Source organism: Anomaloglossus baeobatrachus, chromosome 3 (assembly GCF_048569485.1).
Source record: "Anomaloglossus baeobatrachus isolate aAnoBae1 chromosome 3, aAnoBae1.hap1, whole genome shotgun sequence".
In the NCBI taxonomy this organism is placed as follows: Eukaryota; Metazoa; Chordata; class Amphibia; order Anura; family Aromobatidae; genus Anomaloglossus; species Anomaloglossus baeobatrachus.
This window is the reverse complement of record NC_134355.1, coordinates 655,310,597-655,331,390: the sequence shown is the minus strand read 5'-3', so window position 1 is coordinate 655,331,390 and position 20,794 is coordinate 655,310,597. Positions and strand designations below refer to the sequence as shown.

General features: G+C 44.0%; 1 protein-coding gene across 1 annotated transcript in view; it reads left to right on the top strand.

The window, feature by feature from the left end:
- The window catches only part of MEP1A (meprin A subunit alpha), a 35,810-nt gene extending 17,144 nt beyond the window's left edge, over positions 1-18,666 (top strand). The window contains 9 exon segments of the mRNA XM_075338809.1: positions 2,967-3,142; positions 4,151-4,212; positions 4,214-4,373; positions 6,048-6,197; positions 7,686-7,901; positions 7,991-8,464; positions 10,690-10,860; positions 14,253-14,457; positions 18,438-18,666. Of these exon segments, the coding sequence (XP_075194924.1) occupies positions 2,967-3,142; positions 4,151-4,212; positions 4,214-4,373; positions 6,048-6,197; positions 7,686-7,901; positions 7,991-8,464; positions 10,690-10,860; positions 14,253-14,457; positions 18,438-18,585 (1,762 nt within the window). The 3' untranslated portion in view covers positions 18,586-18,666.
- Positions 18,667-20,794: the final 2,128 nt, after the last annotated feature.

The window sequence follows — 20,794 nt, the reverse complement described above, 5'->3', positions numbered from 1 at the left end:
ACGTCTCTGCATCACTTATGGAATATACAACTAACCCTTGCTTTTTAAAAAAAAACTCATAGGGGCCGATTCATCAAAGTTTTTATGCCAGAAAAGTGGTGTAAAAGGTTTGAAAAGTTTTTAGATTTTTGTGCAAAGCGGAGAACTGGGGAGTACCCGGGACTGGATATGGCTACACCCACCCATCAAATTATTTAAAAATGCCGGCATTCTGTACTCCAGAAATGTTACTCCAGTCCCTGACTGAAAAAGCATTTCTGGCGTGGTGCATGGAGGTTCACATCACCACGATTACATTTGTGGAAAGAGTTTGTTCAACAGTGAAACGCGTTGATTAATAAAACTGCTCTTTTTCATCACTATCATCTCCATTGGATATGACCAGCAGCTGATTTATCCTTATATCCCTCATTACTATTGCATTTAACGCTAGATTTATTCCAGCGTGCGGTGCAGCAGCTGATATCTATTCCGGCATAGGAGCTATGCCTGACGCCTGACACAACCCAACTGTCACGGGTGTGTTACCAATGACAGACAGTCATGTGGTTTCTGGCTATAGAAGGTCACAGCGCTTGGCTGCGCAAAATGCTCCCTGACTTTCCATTGTCCTGCTGTCAGTATTCATTAGTATAGGTAGCTTTCCTTTTGGATTTTCATCTCTTCTCCTTTAGGACCCAGCAGAGCTCTCCTTCCATCCAGCTGCTGATTATCAGCATTCTCTTGGTGCTTAAATACTCTCATTTTCCCTGAACTGGTGCTGGTGATATCATTCAGTTCATTCTAGCTCTGATTGCAAGCAAGTGACTTGCTTTCATCTGTAATATCTTTGCTCAAGCTTGCTGAATTCCTGCCTATTCATCTCTGTATAAGTAGTTCATGCATTTTTCCCCTGTGTGTCCTCCTTGTGTCTTCTATAGGGTTTAGTGGGGTTGATGAAGAGCTCATCCCACTTTTTCCCTATTTAAGGTCTAGCAGTAGGGATAGCTTGGGTCAGGTATCCAGCTCGGTGCAAAGGTGCGGAACCTATCTAGGGTGGTGAGGGACCCCAGTGACCAACAGTAGGTTTGGTCAAGGGTCACCATCTAACCCCTTCCCTAGACACAGGCTTTCCCTTCCCTTAGCTTTCACTACTCGCTTGGTACCTCCCTGTACCTACTGCGACACAAACCAGGTAAGCAACATCTATAACGTTTGTTGCCCGGTTGATGCCCGATTTTGTCACTTTCTAGCTACAGTGGGTATTGAGAGTATTCAGACCCCTTTAATTTTTCACTCTTTGTTTCATTACAGCCATTTGGTAAATTCAAAAAGTTATTTTTTTTCTCATTAATGGGAAGATGGGGTGCAGAGTGTCAAGATGGGGTGCAGAGTGTACATTAATGAGAAAAAACAAACTTTTTCAAATTTACCAAATGGCTGCAATGAAGCAAAGAGTGAAAAAACCTAAAGGGGTCTGAATACTTTCCGTACCCACTGTCTTTGACAAGGTGTGTCTTACCATAGTTTTCAATTGTGTATCCTCTTTTTCTGACAAGTCATTTTGTATTATTTTTTTGTCTAGTTTTTTTCTGTATTAAACATGTGAGTATCTAGATATCCAAGCAGGAGATATATTAAATCGAAAGTCAGTGTCAGCTCACCAAGTTCACCAAAATCCAGGTCCTTGTGGATCGCACGGAAAAAACCTTGGCGGAGTATATGGAATGCAAAGAAAGTGGAAACTTCTAGTGATGCAACAACCGGACCATGGTGGTTGAAAGCATGAATAAGGCTTTACCGAAAACGCGTCGGTTTTCCTCTTCTCCAGTATGTTTTGAATTGTCTGACTGCACAAGTATTTTTAATGAAGAAAGAAATGTGAAGTTTTATTCTATGCTTCCTCCACAGTGCTCCGGTTCTTGCATCACTGGAAGTTTTCATGTTGTTTGCATGAGATATACTAATTGGTATATATATATATATATATATATATATATATATATAAATATATAGTACAGACCAAACGTTTGGACAAATCTTCTCATTCAAAGAGTTTTCTTTATTTTCATGACTTGTAGATTGTAGAGTCACATTGAAGACATCAAAACTATGAATGAAAACATGTGGAATGAAATACTTAAAAAAGTGTGAAACAACTGAAAATATGTCTTATATTCTAGATTCTTCAAAGTATCCACCTTTTGCTTTGATCACTGCTTTGCACACTCTTGGCATTCTCTTGATGAGCTTCAAGAGGTAGTCTCCGGAAATGGTCTTCCAACAGTCTTGAAGGAGTTCCCAGAGATGCTTAGCACTTGTTGGCCCTTTTGCCTTCACTCTGCGGTCCAGCTCACCCCCAAACCATCTCGATTGGGTTCAGGTCTGGTGACTGTGGAGGCCAGGTCATCTGGCGTAGCACCCCATCACTCTCCTTCTTAGTCAAATAGCCCTTACACAGCCTGGAGGTGTGTTTGGGGTCATTGTCCTGTTGAAAAATAAATGATGGTCCAAATAAATGCAAACCGGATGGAATACCATGGCGCTGCAAGATGCTGTGGTAGCCATGCTGGTTCAGTATGCCTTCAATTTTGAATAAATCCCCAACAGTGTCACCAGCAAAGCATCCCCACACCATCACACCTCCTCCTCCATGCTTCACGGTGGGAACCAGCCATGTTGAGTCCATCCGTTCACCTTTTCTACAAAGACACGGTGGTTGGATCCAAAGATCTCAAATTTGGGCTCATCAGACCAAAGCACAGATTTCCACTGGTCTAATGTCCATTCCTTGTGTTCTTTAGCCCAAATAAGTCTCTTCTGCTTGTTGCCTTAGCAGTGGTTTCCTAGCAGCTATTTTACCATGAAGGCCTGCTGCACAAAGTCTCCTCTTAACAGTTGTTCTAGAGATGAGAAGGTGTGTCCAAACTTTTGGTCTGTACTGTATATAATGTTTATATACACAGTGTTTGTTTTTTCTGTTAAAGCTGCTGGTCCTATGTTGGAGACTTCGGCACGGGTCAGAACCTCTCCATAGACAGTGGCTGCGATCATAAAGCCATTGTAGAACACGAGATTCTTCACGCTCTGGGATTCTATCACGAGCAGTCAAGAACTGACCGAGATGACTACGTGCAAATCTGGTGGAGTGAAATCACTGAAGGTCAGTTTATGGCAGGTCTAGTGATGGGGGGACCCGAACTGTAAAAGTCGGATCCACGTGGTTTCAAAGGTACATAAGTGCCGGAACTGGGCCCGAGATTCCAGATATTGATCCGGATCTGGCACTGGAAATAAAAAAAAATAAAGGAAAAATACAGAAAATGAGTGAGTGCTTCATACTTACCAAGGCTCCAGCGCGGATGTAGCTGCTCCTGAGGCCTTTCCTTCGCTTCCTGGGCTGCTGATCTTTGCTACTCCGTATGCACTGCTTTTCCCGCCCACCGACGTCTGTGATTGGTTGCAGTCAGAGGCACCCCCAGTCTGTGTGACAGCGTCTGACTGCAATCAATCACAGGCGTTGTCTGCGGGACTATATCATGGTGTAAAATAAATAAATAAAACAATTGGTGTAGGGCCACCCATATTATGATACCCAGCACAGATAAAGCATATGCTACAGGCTGCAGTCCCCAGCCATGCGCCTCTCTTGGCTGTGTATTAAAATAAAAGGCACTGCATGCAGCTTTTTTTTAACTTAAATTATTAAAATCATTTTTAAAAACAGCGTGCGGTCAACCTCAATTTTGTTACCCAGACATGATAAAGTCAACAGCTGGGGGCTGGTATTCTGAGGCTGGTGAGACCCATGCTTATTGCACCACCCCCCAGCCTAAAAATAGCAGCCTGCAGCCACCCAGTACTCTACCCGACTTATCCCAATTGCCCTGGTGTGGTGAAAATTGGGTTTATAAGGGATTAATCAGAGCCCATAGCTGCCACTAAGCCATAGATTAGTAATGCGGAGGGTCCATGAGACACCCTCATTACTAATCTGTATGGAAAATAGAGAACCTTTACAAAAGAGGTTCTTCATCATCTACAATCTGTATTATACATATCTTGTACAATTTGCTGCAGAACATTATAATGTATAGTTATTACCTTCCATTCCTCACCCTGTGGGTAGAGATCTTCATACATGTATGTATCATGTTGAATGTTTTCACAGGCATGGGGCACAACTTCAACACGTATGATGACAATTATATAACGGATCTGAACACTCCTTATGGATTACGAGTCTGTCATGCACTATGGTCCATACTCCTTCAACAAGAACCCCGGAGTCCCGACCATCACTGCTAAGATCCCTGCATTTAACAATATTATTGGACAACGCTTTGACTTCTCCGCCATAGACCTGGAACGTCTGAACAGGATGTACAACTGCAGTATGTATAACCGGCAAACCAGTACCGAGACATAATCTATTTATGTCCATGACTTTATAGCTGAGAGTTAGATAATAGGAGAGAACAAAGTGGTATTTACATCATGCCACCATTTGTGGTTTTCACCTTTCCACAGCCACTCTGAATCAGCATAGTTAGCAATACTGTCCAAAATTTTGGGAATCAATTTGACAATTCAGATTCATCCCAGTCTGCAAAAAGGGTCAAGGATTATATAAGCTTTTTCCTAAAGTGGGTATTCTCTTTCAATTTGGGAACATGACTAAAGCTGCTTTAGGGTAGAACTTAAATAGAGCCATCAGTGGACCCAACTGAAGATATGGAGCAAATGCCCATTCGATCGGCTACCAAGAAGACATGTCTTAACCAGGCTGTGAGACACCATTACATATGGTATTTTTGGGGGGGGTTGCCAACGATGGTGATGATGATAAGGCCTATTTAAGATGGATACTGTAACCACACCACCAATAGTCACTACTTTGTTACCAAAATACTTAGATGAATTGAGCACAGAGGAGGGTTGCGGGAGTTTGGGTAGCGTTTGGTTTCACTGGGTTTGTTGCCTTCTGAAAGAAGGTTAATTTGCAAATCTTTTTCCCAACAGCATACCTAATTAGAATCCATTCAGAACTTGTCTCGTTTAATGAAACTGAGTCCCACCATAGTTTAGACAAGTCTATCGGAGGAAGGCAAAAATCCTGATTAGGCAGATACTATTCACCCAATATTGACCCCCTGAATAAATATCCATTCTCCAAGTGTCTAGTTTATGTTACCTCATTATAATATACAGTATGTTTTTTTTTTATAAAGGTATCCAAGCTCTTCCTGATCATATGTTATGATTTAACCATTAAAACATTTTGTGGCATAGGTGTCACGATTCCTATGTGCAGAACATTCTGTATTGTTTTGCCATGCTCTCCTGCAGATTCGTTATATATTGCTTATGGTGCAGAGCATGTTGAAGGATGAACGCTCTGCTGGTTGTTTATAGCACTGGGTTCCATGGCTGGTCCTGGGAGGTGCTCTTGCAGATGCTTCTCGTTCCTGATGATTGCTCTGCTTCTTTATGGAGCATGTTAGCTCAGGACGCCACCAGTCGTACTTCCTTTTTACAGTTGTGCTGTTGACTCCCGTGGTGCTCAGTGTTCAGATCTTGGTCTCTTGACTCTGGACTGTTGTTGACCCCCCTGTTGTTGACTTCCCCTGTTTCTATTGTGCCTTCCCGGCTTCCGACCTTGGACTTGCTCCTGACCACATACCTGCCTGCTCCCTGTATTTTGTAAGTATTCTCCTGGAACCCTGACCTTTGGCTTGTATCCTGACCTCGTTTCTGTCTGCCCCGGTGTACTGTCGTTGCCTCCTGGTTTATGATCTCGACCTGTCTGACTACCTCTCTATTCGCTGCATACAAGTAGTGTCTAACGCTACCTAGTGACAGTCATTGCAATAGGGTTCCATATCCTCACTGCTCTTTCTGATACAATCCCATCTATTTGGCGGTTTCCAATTATAGGCGTAGGCTCCATTAATGGTCCACCAAAATCAAAGTTTTTCTCCTTTTTAGAATGAAACAACTGTTCCACTATCGGATAAATTTTTCCTGAATATTATAAGTTTTAGCTGATTTCAGTGTTTCTTTCACAGCCGCTCCTCTCATACTTCTGGATCAGTGCTCCTTTGAGTTCATCAACATTTGTGGAATGGTGCAGTCAACCACCGATGATGCAGACTGGAGCCACGAGTTGGGTTCTTCAGGTTCATTTAGCGATCACACGCTAAATGGTCGATGCAGAGGTAAGATAGTCCCACTGCTGAGTCTTCCATAACCAAGAGGTCAACCTTAATGCTAAAGCCACATGTTCTGACTTATCAGCAGGTATAAACACGTTGTTCACTCATTGCTCATCTCAAGGTTCAATTGCCTTGTTTACTGCTGAGATAATTAGAAGAATGCAGAACATGGATCTTTACCACTTCAGACTTGTGGACTATGGACGCACCATACTGTACGTGAAAACATTGCAACGTGTAGGGAAATCCAAAGGCGAAAAATTCAATAGGAGACCATGTGATGAAAATTAGTATTGACTCCTGCAGAGCGACAGCCGCACTGTGCAACAGCTCTCCTCTCTCACTCATAAACGTCACTTATTAAAATGGTTTATTCTGATGATAGGTCAAACCTAGAGCCGAATTCAGAAGATTCAAACTACACCCAATGTATAGACTACACTATAAAGCACAGCAATCACCATGATTTCCATATATAACCTAAAGCCAGTGCTATACTGGCACTTTCATGCTGATTCTATACATACCGTAGTTGTCATCTAGGATGTATAGGTTTTGAAACACAAGCAAGTAAAGTTTGTAAAATGAGCAGCTTTTTGAATGACAGCAGCAGCCGATCAGCTGATAGCTGGGGTGGGAATTCATAGTGATTTCCGCCCACCTGCCTGTTGTTCCTCCACTTATTTGTTATTTATGCTACTATATAAAATTATTTTACTAAATGGCTAGAAGGACCTGTGCTTATGTCATACCCATGTGACCAGAAGGGGCGGGGCCTCAGCCAACATAGTTGATACCAGGAAGCAACATTATTTTTCTGTTGGCTGAGGCCCAGCCCCTTCTGGTCACATGGTTATGACATCAGCACAGGTCCTTCTAGCCACCTAGTAAAAGAATTCTCTAATAAATTAGCATAACCAACATAGGGAGGACGGACAGGCAGGGGGGCGGCAATCATTATGAATACCCACCCTAGCAATCAGCTGATTGGCAGCTGCTGCCACTCAATAAGTTGCTCATTTTACAAACTTTACTTGCTTGTGTTTCAAAACCTATACAGCCTAGTTGACAACTAAAGGTATGTATAGAATCAGCTTGATAGTGCCAGTATAGCACTGGCTTTAGGTTATATAGGAAAATCCTGGTGATTGGTGCGCTTTAAAGAATTACTCCCATCTTAATAAAAGGCGCTTTGACTACTGAGACCCCCACCAATCTAAAGATTAGCGTTCTGACATGTCACGTTAGTGGTGGCCAAGTGCTGTACTCAGTTATGTCATTACATTCTAACAGGGAAGGTTCAGGGTTCCATTTTTGGGATCTGTAGAAGCCCCAACATTGAGCAGCCAGGAATAATCTTTGGGATTAACCCTTTAATCTAAATTACCTATAGGGGCCTAAATATTACATCATTGTATCATCAACAAAGGTCTGACCTGATGTCAGCAGAACAAGGAGGCTGAGTATTTTATTTACTTTTTTTTTTAACAGATTCGGGTTATTTTATGTACTTTAATACCAACGCTGGACCCATTGGCCGCACTGCCGTCCTGGAGTCCCGCATTCTGTATCCTAAAAGGACACAGCAGTGTCTACAGTTTTTCTACCGGATGGATGGAAGCCCCCAGGACAAACTGACCGTCTGGCTCCGTTTAGATGACGGCACCGGAGAAGTTAGAAGGTTAAAGAAAATCCACACCATTTTAGGTATAGTATTCTTAATGATCGATAACTTAGGTGCAGTTGACTGTGGTGTAATCCAATGTCTGAACAATCACATTTGTGTCCCACTTCAGGTGACAACGACCAGAATTGGAAGATCGCGCATGTCACCCTGAACGCAAATGTCAAATTCCGCTACTTGTTCCAAGGTGTTCAAGGTGATGATAAAACCACCAGTGGCGGTATTCTCCTCGATGACATCACCCTATCAGAGCTCCCCTGTCCCAACGGTGTGTGGACCATCAGAAACTACAGCCAGATCCTTACTGACTACGTGAAAGGAGAGCGGCTGGTCAGTCCTTGTTTCACTAGCCCTGAAGGCTACAGATATGGAATTGGTCTCTATCCCCATGGGCAAAACGCATCCACTTACACCGGATACACCGGAATATCATTCCACATGTGCAGTGGGGAAGATGATGCAGTCTTGCAATGGCCGGTCCTAAACCATCAGGCTATTATAACACTGTTGGATCAAGATCCGGATTTGCGTCTAAGGATGTCTAATAGCCGAAGCTTCACAACGTTAGCAGATCAGTTATTACCTTGTAAGTATTGGTGCATTACAAAAGTATACAGAGACTTGGATATTATGTAGTTTTTGTCAGGGTTGCATTTCTAATCTTCTGCTGTTACAGTAAAGAATCCTTTTTTTGGTTAATTGGCGAAGCTTTTCTATCTAAACATAAGAACTATACCTTAGTCTGTAAACTGGGCATACAAAGATTATTAGTCAGTTCTGTTTATTTCTGACCATAACATTTGCGTAGTATTTACGTCAGCCTCCTACTACCACAACTAGCCTGTTCCATTAATTCGTAACGTCAACCTCTACAGCTCTGCTATATCATTTTGCACCCAAAACTTTACAGCTAATGGCTGTGCATCTGAATCCTTTTTCATATATCCTCTCACTTTAAGGCCTTTACAGCAGCTTCCTGGCATTGTTTCTACAAATTGTTCCATTTTCTTTTTTGTTTCACACAATTTTATTCTTCAATTTAGAAAAAGTATTATTCTCTAATACCTTATTTGTTAATTAAGCATTGAAGTAGTTTTCTCACGTTTATTCCTCAAGAGCACATTGCTCCCCAGCCTGCTACTTGCCAGGGAGCGGTGTGCTCCTGATTGACAGTTTGTTGCGGCAGCTTGGTTGACTGCTCGTGAGAACTGTGGTTTCTCAAATTCTGCAAGCAGAGGCAACTTTGCAGCCTCACTGAATGTGTCTGGATTCAGGGATTTGGCCAGCTTCCGAGCACTGCTTTAAAGCTCTAAAGTAAAGAGCTTTAAGCACTGCACTCATTGCCTAGGAGACTGGACATCGCATGTTAAAAATCCCACTGTTCTTCAGAATGAATATAATCTTTAATAAGAGCTAAGTCACAAAGTTCATTATTTTTTTCAAGTATTTTGCACTTTTAGAAATTTACGAAGACGCTCCTTTAATAGAGAGCGTTCGCTATTCAGGACTCTCCTCTCTTGGCCAGAGATTACAAAGTGTGAGTGTCGCACTGAAGGACCCGTCCTGTCTTGCAGTACAAGCCATCCCATTGATGTGAATGTATATTGTGTAATTGACTCACCCCAGGGCTATGGGGTATTTGTTCCCGAGTAGTATATTTACGGGGACAGTTCACTGAGTGGCCGTTGCCCCATTCCGTGACCCTGGTGGTCGCTTGAAGGGGGTTATGTACAGGGGATTAATTATAAAGTTTTGGTCGTGATGCCACTTGTGGGCTGTGGCTAGGTAGTTAGAGACGCCCCTGCACAGTCTCTCACCGCTGGGGCTGATGTTAACGGCAACCTGGATGTTGCAGCCCTCTGCAAGTAGGGCCGGGGCTCCAGGGGGTAGGTGATGGAGTTAGGCGTGGAAAGAAGGTAGGCCACACAAGGGATTGCAGTGTAACTGGTTTCTTTACTCGCAGCGTTGTGATGCTGGAAACCTGAGGAAGGCTCGTCCTCACCACTGGTTCCCTTCGTCCCAGTACCGATGTGGTAATCTGGTGGCTTCTTTCCCCTGCCCCTGTTTCTAGTTGGTGGGTCCCCATGGCTTGGAGTGTCTGGGGGCAGTTTAAACCTTGTAGGGTCGGTGTTCCGTTCCGATCCCTGGTTCTCCCGTCACTGCTGGTGCCCCGGACTTTACGATCAGTGAGATCCTGGATGGTCCCCTCACTGTGCAGATTTTATCAGATCTGCCTGGAGCGTTTGCCTGACCTAGGGCTCTGTACCTCGTCGGTGCTATGGTCCTGAGAGTACTCCACCATACTCCTTCGGAAACCACACGCCTGCGTCTGACAGGTCACTGTTACACACTCTCTTCAGTATGGTTACATCTGTCTCCTTCAACTTCCACTTACTGACTACTCACTGTCTGACCCCTCCTCTCCTGGTTGTCGTCTAGTGGACTGGATTGGCTCCACCCCGAGGTGGCCATCCATTAGGTCCAACCCTAGTCTGTCATCAGTCCTTAGGGAAGGGAAAAACAGGGATTATAACATGTTTTGGTGTTACCAGCACTGGTCTTCTGGATTCCTGAGGGTAGGCCCTTCATCTTTGACAGGATGCAGTACATTGTAGCTCTTGATGGCTTCAGGGGCGCTACATAATGCTGTTGGAGCTCTGCAGGGAAAGAGAACACTTACTACTAGGTTCACTTTGTGATTATCTTTTGGAAAGTATTCCCTGCAGTTTAGTCAGTATATGGAAATGTTCCAAATACACACTCTACAACGAGAAGTCTTCTCTAACCCATCTCTTCTTTCCTTCTCAATAGCATCGAACACTTCCCGGTGGGAGAGACCTTCTACTATTGGCACTTGGGACCCGTCCTGCAACTGCTTCAGGACCGCGGACTACGGCTGGTATACGTTCATCACTCACTTCAATTTACGGCGCAGGAGTTTTCTGAAAAATGATGATCTGATTGTGTTTGTGGAATTTGAGGGTATGTGAAACTTATTCTATATCATCTGAGAAGTAAATGTGTCTAGAAACAAATCTAATATCCACTAATAGAAAAAAGGATGTTCAAGAATCGTCAGCCTCTATACAAGCCAATAAGTAAAATTTTGTCTTACCCCCTCCTTCTATCTCTATTTTTTTGCTTTTTCCTCCCCTTCTTCCAGGAGCCGTAATATTTTTTTTTTTTCCTTCGACTTAACCATATAAGAACTTGTTTTTCGTTGGATAAACTATAGTTTTGAAGGACACCATTTAATTTGTTGTTTAACTCCTTCATGACCGATGATGTACTGTATGTCATTGGTCATGTTGCAGTAATCACCGCCGGCTGCTGCAGTGAGCCGGCAGTGATCACCGCACATGTATGGCTGCTGAGGTGAGCCGGCGGTGATTCCCGAGCATGTGTGGCTGCTGCGATGAGCCGGCGGTGATCCCCGCACACGTCTGGCTGCTACAGTGAGCAAGTGGTGATCACTGCACATGTCTGGCTGCTGCAATGAGCCGGCGGTGATCCCCCCACATGTCTCGCTGCTACAGTGAGCCAGCGGTGATCACCACACATGTCTGGCTGCTGCGGTGAGCTGACGGTGATCTTTGCACGTCTGCTGATTTGAACAGCAGATGTGTGGGGCTAACAGGCACTGGTGGATCCGCGATCCACCCACGCCAACTTGCCACTTAGATTGCGCTGTCAAAATGTGATAGCACAATTTAAATTGCCGCGGCAGGAATCGCGTTGTACCCCGACGCCATCACAGGCCTAGTGATGCAATCATGCAAAGCCGGTGTTTGCCATGGTAGTTTGTGGTCATGTGATAACTCCTGATCCAACCATGACAAACTTCCTGTAAGAGCCCACAGAGCGGCGGCTCTTAAAGGAACAGTGCATTTTTGCTAATCACAGCTGTGCAGCTCTGATCAACAGAACTGCTCAGGTGATCAGACTGCTGATCCATAAAGTTCCCTAGGGAGACTAGAAAAATAAATAAAAAATGTAAAAAAAAGTTTTTAAAAATATGAAGAAAAAAACCCCCTAAAAGTTCAAACCACCCCCATTTGCCCCATTGAAAATAAAACAAAAAAAATACACATATTTGGTATTGCTGCATTCAAAAATGCCCGATTTAACAAAACATACAGTCAATTAATCTGATTGGTACATGGTGTGGCGAGAAAAAAATTCCAAATGCCAAAATTATGTTTTTTGGTCACTGCAAATGTTTTTAAAGTGCAATAACAGGTGATCAAAACATCGCATCCACATAAAAATGGTATCATTAAAAATGTCAGCTCAAAACACAAAAAATAAGCCATCATTGAGCCCCAGACCCCGAATAATGGAAACACTACAGGTCTCGGAAAAAGGCAACAAAAGCATAATTCTTTTTTTGGACAAACGTCTGAATTTTTTTTAACCCCCTTAGATAAAAGTAAACCTATACATGTTTGGTGTCTATGAACTCGTACCAATGTGAGGCATCATAGCGACACATCAGTTTTACCATATAGTGAACACAGTGAATAAAATATCCCAAAAACAATCGTTGGACTTTTTTTGCAATTTCACCGGTCTTGGACTTTTTTTCCCCCCATTTTCCAGTACACTATATGGTAAAACTAATGATTTCTTTCAAAAGTACACAGAAAATAAGCCCTCATATGGCAAGATTGATGGACAATAAAAAGTTATGGCTCTCGAAAGAAGGGGAGCAAAAAACAAAAACGAAAAACGGAAATTTGCCCGATGGGAAGGGGGTTAATATACTGAAAAAAGAGACTCATCACTTTTATTTATTTTTCCATTAACAGAGAGGTTTGAGGGCGTAAAGAGATTGTCTCCTACTTTAACAGTGATAATAATCTTTATTTCTATAGCGCCAACATATTCCGCTGCGCTGTACAATTCATTTATATGTAAGTGAATTTAGAATTTCCAATTCCTTAGGATAGGCCAATGTCTGATCGGTTAAAGTAGTGGACAACCCAGTTAATCCTTGTGGGGAGAGTTATAAACTGCAATGATAAAATCATTTTTATGCGACATATAAAATTTCAATTGCTTTTTATTACGGCAACAAAGTGACGAAAGAGCAATCCTGGCTACGGTTGGACTTTCACACATACCAATTACACTTTTTTTTTTCTTATATAAAGAATGGTAAATTGAGGGTAATTTAAACTTTTATGGGGTTTGTGGGGTTTTTTGATATTTTTCTCAATCTTTATTTTTTTGTCATTTTTAGCCCATCTTGTCCTCTGGTTCCTGCAGTCATTTCATGGGTTTTACAGCATATTGCAATACCTTCCGTACAGCAATCAATTGCAAAATTAACACTTTCTAATAAAGTGGTTCATAACCATCTGTGGCTTGTATACACTATTGGTGACATCTGTGGCTTGTACAGACTAGTGGTGACATTTATGGCTTATACACACTATTGGTGACATCAGTGGCTTGTACACACTATTGGTGACATCTGTGGCTTGTACAAACTATTGGTGACATCTGTGGCTTATACACACTATTGGTGACATCAGTGGCTTGTACACACTATTGTTGACATCTGTGGCTTGTACACACTATTGGTGGCAACTGTGGCTTGCACACACTATTGGTGACATCTGTGGCTTGTACAAACTATTGGTGACATCTGTGGCTTATACACACTATTGGTGACATCTGTGGCTTGCACACACTATTGGTGACATCTGTGGCTTGCACACACTATTGGTGACATCTGTGGCTTGTACACACTATTGGTGAAATCTGTGGCTTATACACACTATTGGTGACATCTGTGGCTTGTACACACTATTGGTGACATCTGTGGCTTATACACACTATTGGTGACATCTGTGGCTTGTACAAACTATTGGTGACATCTGTGACTTGTACAAACTATTGGTTGCGTTTATGGCTTGTACACACTATTGGTGGCATCTGAGGCTTGTACACGATATTAGTGGCATCTCAGGCTTGTACACACTATTGGTGGCATCTCAGGCTTGTACACACTATTGGTGGCATCTGAGGCTTGTACACACTTTTGGTGACGTCTGTGGGTTGTACACACTATTGGTGATATCTATGGGTTTTACACAGCCACTATTGGTGGCATCTTTGGCTTGTACACATTATTGGTGATATCTATGGGTTTTACACAGCCACTATTGGTGGCATCTTTGGCTTGTACACATTATTGGTGGCATCTTTGGCTTCTACACATTATTGGTGGCATCTTTGGCTTGTACACAGTGATGGGAGAGTGTTGGTGGTATCTATGGCATGTAAAAAATGATAGTGTCTAAAATGAAAGGGAAATCTAAGTAGTGGAGGGACAATGTTACTAAGGATGATTCCACTCTGTCCCACAGATCTCACCCACCTTATAAAGACAGAAGTTCCCATTCGGCCTGCGAGAACTTTGGCAGAGGAAGAGAAGATAAATGAGAGGCAGAAGCGTTCTTTGGAGAACCCCTTGGATAACTATAAAGTCCAACCAATGCCCGCCCAGTGCGAGGACAGCCTGTGTCTGAACGGAGGAGTCTGTGTAATGGAGGGAAGCCGAGCAAGCTGCAGGTACAATATATTTTAGATGTAGCATGTAAACAACACAAACTTACCGTGCCATAGATTGTTATAGCCGCCAGAGGTACAGGCCTCAATGCTGATGTCTCTGAAAGCAAAATTCTTGAATTGAAAAGATTTAGAAACTTAAGGCCCCGTTACACGCTACGATTTATCTGACGATATGTCGTCGAGGTCACGGTTTTCGTGACGCACTTCCGTCGTCGTTAGCGACGTCATTGCGTGTGACACGAGCGACTCCGAACAATCTTAAAAATAGCGAAAATCGTTGATTGTTGACACGTCATTCAGTTTCAAAATATTGTTCGTCATTTCGAACGCAGCAGACATATTGCTACGTTTGGCACCCTGCTAACGACTAACAACATCGTTAGTGCGCCCGTCATCAGCGATGTGGGCGTGTCGTTACGAGCAATGCTCCACGCCTCCTCCACTCTGATTGGTGTCACGCCAGGGTGTATGCTATGGACAATTATACGCCTCTGCCGTTGCCAGAATCGTTGGGAGGAATGCTGTGTGACGGTGTCCACACGACCGCCTTGGTCAAACAATATATCGCTGAACGATGTTGCGTCGTTTGTGAGATGGGTACGTATGACCGCTACGAAACAACCGATGAGCGATCTCGGCAAATCGTAGCAACGATCTGGGCGTGTCACATCGCTAACGAGATCGCTAGCGATATCGTTCTGTGTAAAGCGGCCTTTAGAAAATACAATCTCCTTACATGGGGTCTTATATCTATTGCCAAAAAGGTGGAAGACAACCAAAAAACAGTGTCTTACAGCTTATCAATTTTGGGCACAAGCCCCTTAGTAGCCAAATCATAGCAAGGTGTTGATTCGTATTGAATTGATGATGCCCTACAATTTATATTCATAGTGTGTCTTATTTCCAATGTTCAGCAGGGGGGGCAGCGGTAGTGGAACGGCTCAGGAAGGTCACAGGAGGCAAATTGATGCTGTGGGCTTAGAGGAGTGGGTGTTGTGGCTCAGGAGGGCTGGCGATACTGCAGGCTTGGTGGTGTCGCTGTGGCGGGCGCTATTGATCTGCCAGTGGTGTCACTGCAGTGGAGGATCACAGGACGGGGTGTCTCGGGGCGGGTGCCATTGAGCTGACTCTGGGCTCCGTTGAATCGTCCGCAATTGACGAGAAGGACTTTAAGAAAATGGAGGCGGTGCATGCGTAGATAGGACTTTGTGTCCATTTTCTTGAGGGCCATAGTGTCAATCTGCGCATGCGCTGCCTCCGCGTCAATTTCCTTGAAGTCCATTACGTTAACCGCGGGCGATTCAATGGAGCCCACAGTCAGCTTAATGCACCATCCACCTCCGCAACATCCCGTCCTTAGTCCTCCACTTCAGTGACACCCAGGTAACCCGCTGGCAGATCAATGGCGCCTGCTGCCGGGACACCACCAAGCCTCTCCTGTGACCCTCCTGAGCCGCTCTACTGCTCCTCCAAGCCCTCAGTATCACCGACTCTGCCTCTTATGACCCCGGTAAGCCATATCTGTTTTGTAAGACGCACCCCCATTTTATCCCCAGTTTTGGGGGGCAAAAAAAGTGGTTCTTACAAACCGGAAAATAGAAAAAGACAAGAGCGTTCTTCAGCATAAAGTAAAATGGTATATCCAAAAGATCTAAGCAAACTATGAAGAAATAATTATCTTTATTAATTCAACATAATTAACCAAATATTTTTAAAAACATTCCGCTAGACGAACACACTGTGCATACCGAGAAAGTAGGAGTCAATCTAGCGCTGCCTGCAAATGTAAGTGGTTAATCTAAAAAATGTTTTATAGGTAAAAATATACAACACGTTTCGGGGCTGGAGCAGCATATCTGAGGAAGGAACTGGTCCAGCTCTCAAACGTGTTGTATTTTTTATTTTTAAAACATTTTTTTATTACCTATTTTACCCTCGTAGGCAGCGTTACTTTGAAGCCTGCCTTTTTGGTGGGCACTATGTTCTGAAAGCCAACATGCTAACATATGGACCGATATAACAAAAAATGGAACAACATTCTCAAATAGAGTTTTCCTAGAAAACATACCTCATCCCAAAAGGAACATTCTAAATATAAATACTAATGCTAATATCAAAGAAAACTAATATAGAAACAGCAGAAAAATGCCACAAGAAAGAAATGGTCAGGGTATGTAACATAGGAATAAAATAACAATATATGGCAGATGAAGTTTCAAAAAATAAAGTCCATGTGGGTCACTAAGAACCCAGGGCTGTTGCTGTGAGAGATTCGCTTCCTTGGGGGTGGTGACAAATCCTGCAGTGATGTGTTCCTCCCTTACATCTGCCCCTACATCTTGTTAGTGTAGAAGCAGTAGGGGCAGATAGAAATGTACAGTATATGACTGCAAGATCAGACTACACAGGATATTTTTGTGTGTAAAGGTCTTTATTATGTTGGAATACTGCCCTGTCGTCGAGTTTCCAGAGGGAGGGGATCATGCTCTGCTTCAGTATGTCACAGTACATGTTGGTTTCCTCAATGAACTATAGTTCCCCACAGCCGGCAGCACTCATGCAGACCCAAACCATGACACTCCCACCACCATGCCTAACTGTAGGCAGGACACACTTGTCTTTGTGCTCCTCACCTTGTTGCTGCCACACACACTAAGGCTATGTGCCCACGGGACCTTGTTTCTGCGGATTTTGCCGCGGAAAACCTGCGGATTTTTCTGGATTTTCCAGATAAATCCGCAGGTTTTAGCATGTACAGTCACTCCCCATGTTATCCTATGGGACATGGGGAGTGCTGTGTCCACGCTGCGGAAAGTGTGGCTGCCGACCATGCTGCGGATGTAGGCATCCGCATGTATAATTGCATGTCAATTATTCATGCGGAATTACCTGCGGATGTCCCGGCTCTCCGCTATGGAGATAAGAGGCCGGGACGTCCGCAGGTAAGCCGCATGAATCTCCGCATTTTCCCTGCAGCTATTCCGCTGTAATCTAGCAGCTAAAAATAGCTGCGGACGCCGGCAGGGAGCTGCGGGAAACATGCGCTCATACCTGCGGATACATCCGCAGGTACGAGCGCCCATGGGCACATAGCCTAACACCATCTGTACCAAAGTTTATCTTGGTCTTATCAAACCAAAGGACATGGCTCCAGTAATCCTTGTCTTTAGTCCGGTTGTCTTCAGTAAAATGTTTGTGGCTTTCTTGTGCATCATCTTTAGAAGAGGCTTCCTTCTGAGATGACAGCCATGCAGACCAATATGATGCAGTGTGTGGCATATGGTCTGAGCACTGACAGGCGGACCCCCGACATCTGTAATCTCTGAAGTAATGTTGGCACCATTCATACATCTATTTTGGAAAGACAACCTCTGGATATGACGCTGAGCTCGTGCACTCAATTGTGACCATGGTGAGGCCTGTTCTGAGTGGATCTTGTCTTGTTAAACTGCTGTATAGTCTTGGCCACTGTGCTGCAGCTCAGGTTCAGGGTGGTGGTAATCTTCTTATAGCCTAGGCCATCTTTATGTAGAGCAACAATTCTTTTGTTCAGATCCTCAGAGAATCCTTTGCCATGAGCAGCCATGCTGAGCTTCCAGTGACCAGTATGAGAGAGTGTGTGAGAGGTAACACCAAATGTAACACACCTGCTCCCCATTCTCACCTGAAACCCTGTAACACTAATGAATCACATGACCCCAGGAGAGGAAAAATTACTAATTGGCCACAATTTGGCCATTTTCACTTAGGAGTGTAGTCACTTATGTTGCCAGCAGTTGAGACATTTATGGCTGTGTGTTTAGTTATTTACCAAATATACACTGTTATACAAGCTGCACACTGACACTGTACATTGTATCACAGGGTCAGATCTTCAGTTTTTTGTCCCATGAAAAGAAATAATAGAGGGGTGTACTCACTTTTGTGATATACTGTACATTATTTTACTGCATGAGATATTTACTGATATTATATTGTAGGTGTGCATCCAGCCAGGCGTTCATGTACACCGGAGAACGTTGTGAGACTACACGGTTACATGGAAATGTTATTGGGATGGTGATTGGAGGAGTGGCCGGGACCATCGCTATGACCATTGCCGTTCTCGCTGTAATCGGCAGAAAATAAATGCTGTGTATATGTGAAAATAAAGATCTCTATACTCACACACAGCACTGTATGTAAATAAATAAATTCACCATTAAGGTATGACTTACGTCATGTATTCTGTTATACGATGCTTTACCTAAAAAGCTGAAATCTTTTATAGCTTTACGACACCTAGTCAATGTGTTACATGGTTCACCATTACTTTCATTGCTTGCGATTTCACCTCTGGTGGCTACTAATGAAAAAAAAAAAACAATTTCCTGCCACAAACAGAATAATACAGTAGTTGATTGTTGATGACGCCTGAAAATAGATTGAATTCTCAATCCTTCTGCCATTGGTTGACGCAGTCTGTAAATTTACCCCCCTCTACAAGGAGCCTGGCGTCTATCTTCTGCATGCTCAGACTAGAGATGAGCGAACCGGTCCCGGTTCGGCTCGAGGCCGGTTCGCCGAACGGGGGTCCCGTTCGAGTTCGGTTCGTCGAACGTTCGACGAACCGAACTCGAACGTATAGGCTATAATGGGAGGCAATCACAAACACATAAAAATGCATTATAAATGTACACAAACAGTTAATAAACATTGCCATAACACTTACCGGTCCTCGCGATCCCTTCTGCACTCTGTCTCCTGCCGCTATTCCATCCGATGATCGCTGAATCCTCCCGGTGACCTGCACTGCCAGCAGAGAAGCAGGACCTATCGTGACGTCAAAATAGCCATGTGACCAGTCACGTGGCTATTATCTCATTGGCTACAGACTGGTCACATGACTATGACACGTCATGTAGGACCTGCGAGTGCATCTCTCCGGTACACGGTGCACATATGTGTATCGCCGTGTACCGGCGACATGCTCTAGCACACGGTCGCCTCCCCGTTCCGTTAGGGACCGGCTGACACAGCCGGTCATTAACGGAGATCACCGTTGCCATAGCAACGCAGTTAGCGGTGACGTCACCGCTAACCGCGGCTCCGGGAGCACCGTTGCTATGGTAACGCGTCTGTCAGCGTTACCGCTAGCAGCCAGCAGTGATCACTCACGGAGTGAAGGCTGCACGCTGCTTCCCGATTGTAGTGAGCATTGTAGTTAGGATGGAGGTTCCCCAGCCCCAAGTGATGCCCCTCACTACAATCGTCACTACTACTACACTAGAAAGAAAGAAGACAGAAGAGCAGGATCGTGGAGGGCTGACAGGGGTAATAAAGATGGAGTCTCTAATGTGTCTGTGTATTTATTTCTATTAAAGTATTTTTTCTCTGTGTGGTGTCTTTTTTTAACCCTTTATTGGAGATTCTTAATGGCCGGGTCAAACGTGCCTGACATTAAGAATCTCTGGCTTAATACTGGCTGGTAAAACAAAGCCAGTATTAACTCATGATTACCCAACAAGCCACCCGGCTCCAGGGCTGTTGGAAGAGTTGGATACAGCGCCAGATGATGGCGCTTCTATGAGAGCGCCATTTTCTGGGACGGCTGCGGACTGAAATCCGCAGCAGAGGCGCCCACAAACCTCGGGCTAACCTGTGCTGCGGATTCCAATCCCCAGCTGCCTAGTTGTACCCGGCTGGACACAAAAATAGGGCGAAGCCCACGTCATTTGTTTTTTAATTATTTCATGAAATAAGTGAAATAATTAAAAAAAACGGGCTTCCCTATATTTTTGGTTCCCAGCCGGGTACAAATAGGCAACTGGGGGTTGGAGGCAGCCCGTGGCTGCCAGCTGTACCTGGCTAGCATACAAAAATATGGCGAAGCCCACGTCATTTTTTTGGTGGGCAAAAAACTTCTGCATACAGTCCTGGATGGAGTATGCTGAGCCTTGTAGTTCTGCAGCTGCTGTCTGCTCTTCTCCATACAGACAGACAGCAGCTGCAGAACTACAAGGCTCAGCATACTCCATCCAGGACTGTATGCAGAAGTTTTTTGCCCCCTGAAAAAATTATGTGGCTTCGCCATATTTTTGTATGCTAGCCAGGTACAGCAGGCAGGTACGGCTGCCCCCAACCCCCAGTTGCCTATTTGTACCCGGCTGGGAACCAAAAATAAAGGGAAGCCCTTTTTTTATTATTTCATGAATTTCATGAAATAATTAGAAAACAAATGACGTAGGCTTTGCCCCATTTTTGTGTCCAGCCAGGTACAACTAGGCAGCTGGGATTGGAATCCGCACCACCGGTTGGCCTGAGCTTTCTGGGCCCCACTGCTGCGAATTGCAGTCTG